Source organism: Bipolaris sorokiniana (genome assembly GCF_000338995.1).
Source record: "Bipolaris sorokiniana ND90Pr unplaced genomic scaffold COCSAscaffold_14, whole genome shotgun sequence".
Taxonomy (NCBI): Eukaryota; Fungi; Ascomycota; class Dothideomycetes; order Pleosporales; family Pleosporaceae; genus Bipolaris; species Bipolaris sorokiniana.
Window position 1 is genome coordinate 411,652 of NW_006911908.1, and position 12,440 is coordinate 424,091.

General features: G+C 50.1%; 4 protein-coding genes across 4 annotated transcripts; 2 read left to right on the forward strand and 2 right to left on the reverse strand.

The window, feature by feature from the left end:
* Positions 1-618: 618 nt before the first annotated feature.
* On the forward strand, positions 619-3,466 carry COCSADRAFT_40062 (uncharacterized protein). Its single transcript, XM_007705412.1, has 7 exons — positions 619-896; positions 1,019-1,119; positions 1,249-1,694; positions 1,744-2,066; positions 2,116-2,523; positions 2,579-2,823; positions 2,872-3,466. The coding sequence occupies exons 1-7, from the start codon at positions 831-833 to the stop codon at positions 3,320-3,322; spliced, it is 2,040 nt and encodes a 679-aa protein (XP_007703602.1). The 5' UTR covers positions 619-830; the 3' UTR covers positions 3,323-3,466.
* A 571-nt stretch (positions 3,467-4,037) lies between these two features.
* COCSADRAFT_99382 (uncharacterized protein) lies at positions 4,038-5,195 on the forward strand (the record flags this gene model as incomplete). Its single annotated transcript, XM_007705585.1, has 5 exons — positions 4,038-4,169; positions 4,258-4,497; positions 4,617-4,731; positions 4,811-5,001; positions 5,118-5,195. 5 exons carry the CDS (start codon positions 4,038-4,040, stop codon positions 5,193-5,195), a joined length of 756 nt encoding a protein of 251 aa, XP_007703775.1.
* Positions 5,196-7,014: 1,819 nt separating this feature from the next.
* Positions 7,015-9,123, reverse strand: COCSADRAFT_202691 (uncharacterized protein). Its single transcript, XM_007705586.1, has 3 exons — positions 8,520-9,123; positions 8,170-8,468; positions 7,015-8,041 (listed from the first exon to the last, which is right to left on the reverse strand). Exons 1-3 carry the CDS (start codon positions 8,669-8,671, stop codon positions 7,290-7,292), a joined length of 1,203 nt encoding a protein of 400 aa, XP_007703776.1. The 5' UTR covers positions 8,672-9,123; the 3' UTR covers positions 7,015-7,289.
* Positions 9,124-9,300: 177 nt separating this feature from the next.
* Positions 9,301-11,885, reverse strand: COCSADRAFT_150276 (uncharacterized protein). The gene is made up of 2 exons (XM_007705587.1): positions 11,768-11,885; positions 9,301-11,717 (listed from the first exon to the last, which is right to left on the reverse strand). The coding sequence occupies exons 1-2, from the start codon at positions 11,777-11,779 to the stop codon at positions 9,795-9,797; spliced, it is 1,935 nt and encodes a 644-aa protein (XP_007703777.1). The 5' UTR covers positions 11,780-11,885; the 3' UTR covers positions 9,301-9,794.
* Between the last annotated feature and the right edge of the window lie 555 nt (positions 11,886-12,440).

The window sequence follows — 12,440 nt, forward strand, 5'->3', positions numbered from 1 at the left end:
CTATTTCGTCATCTGCAGTCCGCCCGCCGCCCTGCCATTCGCGCAATAAACGCTCGTCCCGCAAATCCGCCATATTCCCATAGTTTCTCCCTGCATCCCCTTGCTTCTGGCCAGGTGGATTCACGTCGGATGGGCTCCTCCTGCCAAACAGGGCTAGCCCACGGGAGCACCCGTTCACAGTGGGGATGCTGTGCAGTGCAAATGTGTGCACATCCATCTCGTCTTGAAACAGAAACACGGTGGGTTCATGTCAAACCCAGTTTCCTGCCCTTTGCTGTTCTTCTTCACGTTGCCCCCTTCCTCCCAACTGGTGTGTGTAGTATCTATGTACACGCCAACTCACCCGCATGCACGTCATGCCGCTGCCACAACTACCCCGTGCCTGGATGCATGCACTACTTTCCCACTGATATGCTTTCTTTTGCGATCAACCACAGCACCACCTCACAATGCCAACTCCCAATCCAGCACTTTTTCCTGTCTGCTTTGGGCAACCATGTACCGCCTGACGTGTGTGCTTACAGGAGAAATTGCAAAGCCCATACAAAAGACGCTTTCCTGACACATAGCCATACCACTAACCCCAAAATCATCTGATCAAGCTATGATAGGGTTTGAGCTTGCTGACGAGGCCACGCGCAAATCATGAAGCAGCAACGCGTCGTTTGAGGCTGCAAGGGTCGTGCCTGCCACTTCGGCCCTCGGAGCGGCTTCTCTCCGGTTAGTTTGCCAAGACCACCGAGTTCAAACACTCTGCACACCCCAAGTAGTCACTGTGGCTGGACTCTTCACAGAATTTACATTACATACGTCGAGAAACAGCTTACTTAATGCCAGAAGAGAACTGGGTTGCTCACGGGGGTGTTCCCGCATGCGACTTGTGCCATTCCCGAAAGGTACCTTTACTCTATCCACAATCCCCTTGTAGTCGCCGAGTGACCATGGCTTTGACCAAACTACGCTGGTCAACCGTCTCGGAGCTTGTCTACGGCCTGCATCCGACACTAACTGCCACCAGGTCAAATGCGACCGCAAAGAGCCATGTGCAAACTGCGTAGCGGCTAAGGCCGAGTGCTTGCGAAACAGGCACAAGCGTGTTCCCCGACCCAAGGTCCGAACGTAAGTACCCCACGCTCATTGTAGTACACCGCGTTTAGCAAGAGCAGCAGTGGCAACACCAAGTTTTGCGCTTGCCCCACTGTGGAGACTTTTGTTAAGTCCCCATGCTCACATCTAACGATTGTACAGCGATGATAAAATACAAGCGCTTGTACAGAGACTGTCCTCCCTGGAACACTCTCTACATGGTGCTCATCGCAGTCCTCCCAACCCAACCCAGGAGCCTGATATCACAAACACCTCTGTCAAGCCAAGCACTGAAGCAATACCCGATCGACCAGCAAAAAGGAAGCGTACAACTAGCTCCCAAGAAGTGTCAATACCTCCGACAACGCCAGAAGTTGACACGACTTCACAAACAGCAAACGAAGCTCGTCTGCACATCACCAAAGAGCTCTCTACCAATGGATTACTATCTGGACACCAACGTTCGGTTCTTGAGACTGCCATGTCCTTTGTTGATCAATTGTCACATGCGCCTGCACAAAACTTGACAGACCGCAGTACTTTTGACAGGTCGATGCACATTTCCACAGACCTTTCCCAGCGCGAAATTGTCAATGTCATTCTTGGAAGTATGTTCACCTGCTTCGCGGTTTACTATCAGGCTGACAGCCACTTTAGATGAATTCAAGGCACGGAGTGAAGCCGCCGTTCGCCATCATACTATCGACCATATACCGACCAAGGCCATTGAGAGAATCGCTCTTGCTCTAATGGCAGGCACTGCCGACGACAAGACCTTGAATCTCTACAAGGTTGTAATCCATTTCCAAGCCGCTGCCGTCATGTACGCCAGCCAGTTACAAGCACCCAAAAGCGCTGCAGTGCAAAAGCAAATCCAACAGATGGAGTACGATCACATAATAGCCGCACTTACCGCCTTAGACAACATAAGCTTCATGACCTCACCCTCGCTCCTTCTAGTGCAGGCTTTGGTGACAGGAGTAAGTCATCTGGCCTTGTCAATGTTACTTTGTAGCTCACCATACACAGGCCATCATGATGCAAATCATAGGCAATCCGGTACAGTGTTGGGAACTCACCGCTCACGCGTCACAAACCATTGTAGCACTCGGATACCATAATATTGACAAGACCGTACCAGAGACTGACGAGGAGCGCGAGATTTACGCCGTAGTTGCCCATTGTGCAGAGCTCGATAGTGCCATGAGTCTGTTGCTTCTTCGGCCGAGGTCACTTCCCAAATTTCAAATCAAGATTCACGATCAACTGCGAGCAGACCCTTCAAATGCAATGAGTGTTCTGGAGTTGATCTCTGTGCAAGACAAGATCCTAGACTTGTCCCTCCCTCAGCGCACTAAACGATTGCCGGGTGCTCTGAAAGAAGAGGTAGCCCAGTTAAGAGCTCAGATGAAAGACATATATATTCTGATGGAGAAGGTAATCTACCCGGTCCGTAATTAGAATTGGTGCGAGGGTACTAACTACTGCGTAGGAGCGTCAATTGCACCTCTTGGATAGTAGGACTGACGCTCTTATTCACTACAAAAGCATGGAGTTCAAGTATTTCTCCCTCTTGACATCTGTCCACAGGTTGAGCCCCACTGTCACGACAAACTATCTGGAGCGAGAAGAGTGTCTTCAGAGTGCACGGAAGGCGCTCGAATGTGTCAAGATGATCGAACAGCTCGCAAGGACCTTGGATCATTTCATCGAAGGCTTTGACCCGTATTTGTCATGGTAAGATGTAGCATCTAGAGCTATGCATGGCTTGCTGACATTACATAGGACTTTGTTGTCCCATCCTCTGTGTCCGTTCTTTGTCGTCTTCTGCAACGTGGTTGGAACCTCTGATCCTCGCGACTTTCAGCTTCTCGAAGATGTCATTGATAGCATCTCGTCCCTCGTTACAGAGAATAAATACGTCAACCGTTTGCATCGACTCTGCGCAACACTTCTCGGTCTTTGCAAGCCCCTGGTAGGGAGCCCAAGCGCACAAAACCAAATGCAACAACCAACATCGGATCCCAACACGTCTTTGGCAGCATATCCTACATCAATGCCTTTCAACCATGGTCCTGATATAATGTCCAGTAGCGACGGCGATGCAAACAATGGCATGATGGCTTCTTCCTGGAATGATAACATGATGTGGCAGTTGTTCCAGTCGCAGCCATCGCTGGATTGGTTCAACGCTGATATCCTTGACCCCGCTTGGGATATTGGTCAACCGAGTTGAGTAAAGACAGTGGAGAGTAGATTGCTACTTTGCTTTTTGGCGTCTTCTTAGCGTATAGAATCGGTATAGAGCGGAACCTTCTAGTAAGGATGATGGGTTTAGGCCTTGATGCTTGGGATGTATATGTTTCATATCTCATAGTATATGTTATATTCTTCGTTTTTTGTTCAAATCATGCAAGATGCGATATGTTTTTTGAGAATGATGTTGGACTGCAACAGTGATGACAATTAAGGTGCGAAATGCGATACCACCTTTCTCAAGCTTAGGCATAGTCCACTCGAAGGAAGTATTTGTTTTGTATATCTGCTCTTCGCACATTGCAGCTATTCCATGGCTCTCTTTAATTTCAGAAGGATACTAGCTACATGATCTGCAAAAGCCTTGCTTCCTTCTCTGAGGAACATCCCTTCCGCAAAAGCCATGTAGTGCAAGCCTCACTACCCCGCTTTAGGGCGGCGCGCGCGTTGGACACTCCGGCCGCCCCACCCTCCAATGCTTATGTGTACGTACTACGTACCTACCCTCCCGTGCAGTCCCGAAATCTGGCCAGCTCAAGCCCTAAATAAAAAGCCATGACATGACAAGAGACTTGCAAGAGAAAACAACGTTTGTATCTCTCACATCCAAATTTTTTTGCCCTTACAAAACAAACTCTGTGGTCTTTCTTCACTTGACGGAATTCTCAAAGCAAGATTAATCATACGGAATCAAGATGGCTACTACTACCACCTCGACACCCGCGACCCGCGACCCCACCACCGACGAAGCTCTCGCGCTATTCAAAGCGATTGAAGAAAAGTTCCCGGCTAGAGCGCTTGGAGATGATAAGTGGTATCTACTCGCTGTAAGTCTAATCCATCCCTTTCCCCTTCCACAAAGTACCCCACCGCGAACAAACCCCCCATTAACAAACGTATGTGTCAAAAATGTAGCTTGCAGCCATAGTCAGCGGCGGCCAATCCAACTTCGCGCCTTGCCTCTACAAACACCTGATTGCGCGGCCCGAGTACCAAAGTGCAGAGGAGAGACAGAAGCTGCTGCGGCGCATGCGCGAGGTACTGTTTAAACTCGTGATTATCGTGGGTGTGTGCAAGCCGCTTGAGGCGGTGTTTGATATTGATGCTGCGGTGGAGAGGGAGGAGGATAGGGATTTTACGGCTACGCGGTATGATGTCCCCCTTCCTGCTCTCCCCTTCCTTTCTCATGCTTGTTTTTCATCTTAGTTTTTGAAGTGTTGTATAAAAGGGCAATTGAGACGACGTGCTAACTCGGAGGGGGTGTGAACAGAGAGGGCTGGCAATGCGACGAAGCGAATTTGCAGCGCGGCGAAGCGTGGTTGGGACGGTTGTACAAGCATAATCTTCAGGGTACGATTAATAATACTTTGGATGCTAATAAGGATTTTGGTACGATCTTCCCTCTCCTCCCTTTTGCTCAAGAAGAAAGAGGAGAATAGATGAGGATGCTGATGTATGGGTTTACCAGGTTGGCTTACCAAAAACATCACCTACGGACTCTTTCTGTCTGATCACAGTGTGCTCAACGATGTCGAGACGGAAATAACAGTCCTGACGGGTATCTTCATGCAGAATCTCACTCGCGAATCGGCGTGGCATCTGCGGGGTTTGCGGAGGATTGGGGTGGCGAAGGAGGATGTTGAGGTTATTCGGGAGTGTGTATGTTTCCTCCCCCCTTTCCCTTCCTTTTCACTCCGTTTGCAAGACTACGTACATAATGTCTCTTGGGGCTTGCATTTCTTCGGAGCGACGATTGAGCTGACGAATCGACATAGTGCGAGCTTACGGCGAGGTTTTGTGGTGTTAGTTTGCACAAGGTGCCAAGGGTGGAGGATATTGAGCATGAGGTGTAGAAAGATGGTTTCTTAGGCTTTTCTAGTATCCCTATCGGCTTTTTCTAGACTCTTTTTAGAAGAAAGTAGGACCGTGAGATGGGATTGTGATGCACGGCCTTTTTTGTCATTCCCGATATGCATGGATCCTCGCGTGGTGCCCATAGTGCTTCTTAGACAGTGCAGTTTTCTCTCGTGTGTCGCACAGGGTTGCTGGTAGACCTTTTTTGAAGTTACTTCAAGTATGCGCGTTCGATCGGGGATACTGACGTAGTTCCAATTTTATAGGAATGCAGGCAAAGGCAACGGCAGAGACGGCGGTCGTGCTGGTAGCAGTGGAAGTGATGGAGGTGAAAGAGTTGGTGGTGGCGGAGGAGGCGGAGGAGGATGCGGTGGTGGTAGAAGAGGAGCAAGCCGAGAAATTGATGCGTAAAATGGTCGTTCGACTAGTCGAGCGTGATTAATAGGTGTAGTGCGCCATTGCCGCGAGAGCTTGATCAAACCCATCGTGCAAGCGTAAAAAGATGTGGAATTAAGCGGGAATGTTGGCGTGGGGCGTTTTGTACCTCATCGCATGCGTAATATTTAGGTCTTTTTTTTTCATACTTCTGGATGCCACATAGATATACTGCTACTCATTGCTTGCAGTATCTAACCATGGTTGTGGAAGTGAGACGGTAGTGGCTAGGGGTGCTGAAAACACCTTGACTAGTTGATATTAGCATGAAATGGGATTGATTTCATTGGTAGCAAGTTAGTCTGTTCTGGTTGTATACAAGAAGACAAACGTGCGTGTAAATAAATCAAATCTCCAGTGCTGTCTTTCCTGGTTGATAATTGGCGGACCAAATTCTCATACTGCCACAACAAATATGAGTGAGAGTACCTTCGCCTTGAATAAGCAGCAATTACTTCCCTTCCCTTTTTGCCCGTACTCATGTCTCACCTGCAGCGCTGGCACTTAGGTTCAAGGTCTCCCACCATCTTTCAACACGATATACTCAAAGCTCAACTAGTCCCCTCACACTCTGCATTTCCAACTTGCGCAAACATCTGTAACAGCTGGAATCATCAGTGAGTTGCCTTAAATATTTCCATCTTAATAACTCTTTCAATTGTTAACAACAGTTTTAAGACGGCTGAGTCTGCACTAAATGTACCATGACAACGCTTCCTGGCTTTTCCAAGGTTGAGGGGTCGCCTGTAGCTCATGGAGCGCCAACCACTTTTCACGACTGACCTCAGCTTCCTAATGAGCTTAAGCTGGAGGTTCTATCACAACTGCTCATCCCCGACAAGTTTTTTACTCACTTCCGAATTCTGGTTGTTGCCGAATTTGATCTAGAAAAGGCACACAAAACAGACTTAGAGGATCAACTGTTTCCTCTGATCGCGACCAGAAACAGGAATTTGGCGTCGCTCGCCCAAGAATCCTACTACAAACAAAACACCATGTTGATTGATTTCAATCTTTTGCGTAGAACTGGTTACCCATGGCCGAAGCCTTCATGTGCGAGAAAGATACGGCACCTCAGGCCAATATATCCGCACCTCGAAAATCTGCAGACTACTGGAAGAGCGCGAGAGGGAAATCAACTTTGTGCGGCTGCGCCACACAATAGGACGTTTTCTGTGGTACAACACTGAAGAAAGGGGAGATCATAATTCGTTTCTTAGGATGAACATCCAGCGGAACAAGAGAGAACCTCTATGGCGAAATGAAGGGCATGTATGGGCAAAAGGTTCACTATCGTGGCAGCGAGAACTCAAGGGTGAACTCACATCTCATGTACAAAGTCATCAGTTACTGCCCCCGCAGGGTCCATATTGCAATAGTTATACCCAATTGATTTCATACATATTATGTAATCCTAGGACTTAAACTCCCGAAAAAAAGAAGCCGTCAGAACCAACCTCCCTCCCCAAAAACGTACATACATGCAAAACAAGAAAGATGCAGACATGGTGAATCTGCCACTTCCCGTTCTTCTATAAATATTTGCTCATCAGAAAAACCGCACATATCATACCCAGGGCAAAACGTTGGTAAACAAAAAATGAGAAAGAAAAAGGAGTCAAAGAAAAGAAGGAAAAGAATGATAGAAATGAAAAAAACTACCATCCCTCATCCTTCTGATTCTTGCCCTTGCCCTTCCTCGCGGCCTCCTTCTCCGCATCCGTCATCTCAATCAGCTCCGCGCCCTCAAGCCTATATCCCTTGGCATCAACAATGTGTTCGTTCGACGATGCCAGATATGTCTCATGCAGTCTCGGCAAGAAATACTGCATAACGTTATCGGCAAGACTCTTCGCCACGAGTCCCTTGTCGACCCAGAAGTGCCTGACGAAAACGCCCTTGCAACCACCCCTCTTCTCCGCTTCAGGCGCACCGTTAGCCTCGACGCAAGGCAAGACGCGAATATCGTCTGGACGATCGTAATCGTAGCGGAGGTAGTTTCCAAAGGCGGCTTGTTCGTGGGCCCAGCCCTTTTTCCACTTTGCGCAGCCCTTGTAGCGGGTTTCCGAGGGGCACTCGGCCCAGGCCTTGTACATTTCCTGGGTGCGCTTGCTCTGGCGGGCAATAACGAAGCCCGTGTTGAGGTAGCGGTTACCCTTTGAGTCATAGTTTTGGGGCTCGTTGGGGTCGATGGACATCATGGCAAGGGTGTCGTCGGTCATGTTCCAGTAGTTTAGGAGCCATTCGAGAGGGAGGTGCGGGTAGTGGAACATAACGTCTGAGTCCATGAAGACAATGTATTCGTGCGTCTTGAGGGCTTCTTTCATCATGGGTACCTTGACCCAGGTGCCCCAGCGGTCTTCATAGTCGGGTGCGCGGATAAACTTGTAGTCGTAACCGTGTATTTGAGCTGTTGAAATGTTAGCGCGGGCGTTCCATTCGTACCAAAAGGTGGGGGTTTGGTCTTTCAAGGCATTGCTTAGATTGCGCCGTGCCATGGATCCATTGGTGCCCCACATCCGTCTCCGGAATACGTACCAAACATGTAATGACCCAGCATACCGGCGGAAAGTGACCGCATGCCCTTCCACTTCAAGTGCTTGTTCATAAGCTGGCCCTCCTCCGTCAAGGGCCTACTGTCAATATCCAAGATAAGGACCTTCTTCCCCAGCTTGCTCTTAAATCTCGGTTCTCCGGATAACCGGTATACATCTCCATCTTCATCTGTGAACTCTGGGGCATCTATTGGGTGTAATACGGGGCCATAGAGGGCTTTTATTATCGTCGACATGGTTAGATCGTCTTGTGGTAGGGTTACATTTTGGGTATGTGGATATCTAGAGAATGTCAGCGGGGTCGAGACTATCGGGGTGGAAGTGTGTTCTTACGGTGAAGAAGAAAGACCAGCAGGTATGTATGAGGAGGGAGTGCTGTAGTAAATAAATGCTAGCACCATTGGCACCATGGCGACGAGCAAGACACGACGCCACCGGCCTTGCGGCCCCAGGTTTGCCAACGATTGGTATGAGTAATCACCCATGATTGACTCTAATTGTTCGAATTTCGATAGAATAGGTGGGCATGCAGCGCCTCAGGGCACGTAGAGGCCCGGTTTTGTGGTGCTGTCTCAACTCCAGCACTGGCAGGTGTCGCAATCGTTTCTCTCCGGCGTCCAGATACACACAAAGGGTGTACGCGATGTGCGCGCCACGAGGCAGACTCCGGCAATATTGGGATGACTGCAGGGAATTCGAGTCGACAGAGGGTAGGATACAACAGCCTAGGTTGCGCAAACCGACCAGGAACGGAAAACGGCAGCGCTAGGGCAAAAGGAATATCCCAGGAATAAAATAGGGCGGTGAATGGCGAGGTAAGAGGTGTGGAAGGGTAGCGAGACGCAACAAATCGAGTCCGGAAGCCAGCAAAGGAAGACGAAAGGAGCGTAAGAAAGTTGTTGGTAGTCGTGTTTCCAAAGGAGAAGTGCGTGTCAGACCGGAGTGGTTTGTATCCTTGTTATGCAGCACGACGACTAGTTCCCAGACGGGACTAGCGCGGGTGAATCGGGGATAGCTGCCGGCACGGAAAGGGCTGAAACGCCAGGAAACCGCGATGCTGCCAGTTGTCGATCCAAGGCGAGAATTCACATGTACGAGTGCAGATAGTATGTATGGCCTCTGGGCAGCCTGCTGGGCATTATCGTACTCCTCTATCGACTCTCTTGACTGGGCTGATGCCAGCTGCCCTGTTCAAGGCCCCCTTTCATTTACGAGGTCGTGCCATTTCAAATAAACTTGCTAGCTAAAGTCTAACAAGCGCCTCCCGTAATCGCGAGTACACGCAAGCCGCCGCTCGTACCCAGCTCAAATGGAGACATACCATTGGCGCTAAGCCTACATCCCACCCAACCCCGTGCCCCTCCAGCACTACGTACCTTTCCCCCGTAAAGCGCCTACGCAGTAGTCTGTATTGCCTACCACGCCACGCGTGGCTAGAGTCTGCTCACTGTGGCACCGCGTATAATATGGCGCGGTCGTGTACGGCGACCAATTGCGCCGTACGTATTCTCTAAGCATGCGATCCTGGTTGAGGGGTCCGTCAGCTCCGCAGCCTTCTGGTTAGTGCCTACTATACATAGACTCTGAGTAATGCCGACCCAGACACACTCATCCGTCTAGCAAGCGCAACAATTCATAGTCCTTTGCGATACCAGGACTGCTCTCTGCACAGCTCTGAATCAGTGCCATCATGATCCCTACCCATTCTCGCCATCCCTCAGGTAACGTGTCTCGCAACTTGGCGTCGGGAGACAGCGCTACGGCGTGGAACAGCAGAACCTGCCCAAAACACTGGCAGCACCACCCAAACTTTATAGGAAGAGCCGTTAACATTTGTGTACACAAGCCCATGGTTGTCGGCCAATACATGCCACCTCGAAGGCCCTTGCGCACTTCGTCGTACTCGGACTCGTTGGTATATGCAGGCGCATGCAATGCTTTGTAGAGAAAAGGCCGTCCAATGTGCAACTTTGCGACTAGATAGCGACTGCGCAGCATGGCCTTTGCAATAACATGCGCAGGGCTGGCTGGGTCGCTCGCATCGTCATTGTCAGAGAACTGAAGTGTTGGCGGAAGATTTTCCCGCCATTGCTCGAGTTGGTGATGCATTTCTGCTGTCAGACTGGCACTAGGATAGCCTTCCTTCTCTGCGAACGTATACAGACTCTGCTTCACCCGAGTGAGAATGATGCGATGCGCGGCTTGGGCAAGAAAATGGAAGTTGAATAGAGAATCATCTTCGTCGCTGAGTAGTCCCGAAATCAACGTCTTAGGTCGTGGACATTGTGTAAACTTTGGCAAAGGTATATCTGACTCGTAGTCCAACAGCCCACTATGGGGCAGTAGATCCAGCTCCTGTGTAATCACTGTCTCGTACATCAAGGTGCACCAGAAGAGCCTCGAGAGCATGTCCCCCTCCCACATCTCATAATCGATCGTTGACGTGCGTTTGAGAATGCTCGCACAACACAGGGCAGCTCTGTTCACGGTAGTCCAGGAATCCAAGGGTCGCAGGATTTGGGCGTAGTAAAGCGTCGATAGCATGTAAAACTGGCCAGCCTGGAGATCCGTCTGGCACATGAGAAACCCAAAACGCTTCCGGGCTTCATTGAAGAACTTGAGGCCAGGAGGTTCGTCAACAATGAGCTCGTACCAGTCGGGAGGAATAAAGCCTCGCCCAGTCGCAGAGTGCCGAGAAGGAAGACTAAAGTCGCCTTCTTCATGCGCCTTGGCAGCTAAGCATCCCAACGCTAGTACAACAAGTACCAAAGCCGTCTCGATTTTATAACCGAATTCGTTATCCATCGCTATACCCAACGTGCTCGAGAAGAAGTGGTACTTGTCTAGTATAGGCGTGTTGCGATGGAATACCGCAAAGTATGCATCTGCGAGGCCTTTTACCGCCGACTGCGGGAGACTCATCAACCAACTATCGGGACTAGTGTTGTATGGATGACTAATGTCCATTGGCAGTGGCAGCCTATGGTTCTCGATTTCGACAATGTAGTCTTCGGGAAGCTCTTTGCGTGCTGAGACAAACACTTCAGGAAGAACCTGTTGAACGGCAGGCCACAAGGCAACCCGATGCTGGCTGAAGGAGAGATCCACTGCGCCCTGTATTTCTGGGAGTGCAAAGGGGCTCTTGGCTGGCGTTCCAACAACCTGTGGGGACATTGCAATGTCGTGTATGCTCAGCCTGTTGCGATGCAAACTATTTGAAGGTGCGGCTGTGGCATGGCTCCCAGGGCTGGGCTGAGAGAAAGTGGCATAGGGCGAGTGATGGTCCGGGATGGGACCTGCAGGGGAAAGCGGCAACGTGACTGCAGCCTTGGGTGCATTGATGGCTGTAGTGAGATCTTCAATCTTGGATTCAAGCCTTCGGATAGCGTTTATAGCTACTGCCATGGACTGGTCCTTCTTTGTTGCTCGCGGTGCTTGGTAAGTGCACTCGAGATTCATGGTTCTGCAGTAGCCACATCTTGGTCGGTCTTCGTCGCATCGAGTCTTTCTCGACCTACATACGTCGCAGGCCTATCTGCGTCAGTTGCGCTTTCACGTGATCTATACACGGCTTAGCTTACCAGAGTGGCCATAAAAGAGCGCGCCTTTTTCAGCGCTGACGCACCGCCGTCCTCATGGCTGGCGCTGCCTTCGCCATCGTATGATGCTTGCCGCTCCAGAGGCTCTGCATGCAAAGCGGATATACTGGCATGAGACCTCTTGGTCATAGCATCACAGGGCAAGATCTAGAAACAATGTGCATGCAAAACGGCGGATTTATGTTGGAGCGATGTGAAGTGGTTGTCCGCAGCTATGGGCGGACAACGGCAATGGTGACTAGTACTAGCGTGGGTGCATGGGCCACTCCAGAGCCATGTCTTTTCCTTGCCAGCCGCCTCCCTTCTGTTTACTCTCCTCTCACCACGAACCTCTCTACCTGCTGCCCGCAGTCGTCCTCTAACCTCGCCGCGCTACTAATCCACGTGCACTTTAGATGTAGCTTGTTCTCGTGAATCACAACTAATATATCTTGCAGATTCGCGTTCAACACTGTCGTGGGTGACTGCATTCCTGTGCATGCCCATGTTGAACGAAACCGTTCCTCTGTTGAACCTGTCGTTGCCCTTGTCTGTATATCGCCCACCAACATGTGCCATACTGCCTGTTGGACTTTTGTTCGCCCAGAGACCTCATCTCTGAATTCCAAATGTGGCGGCAGTCGACTGCAAACGCCCGTTTCATTGACGCTACCCT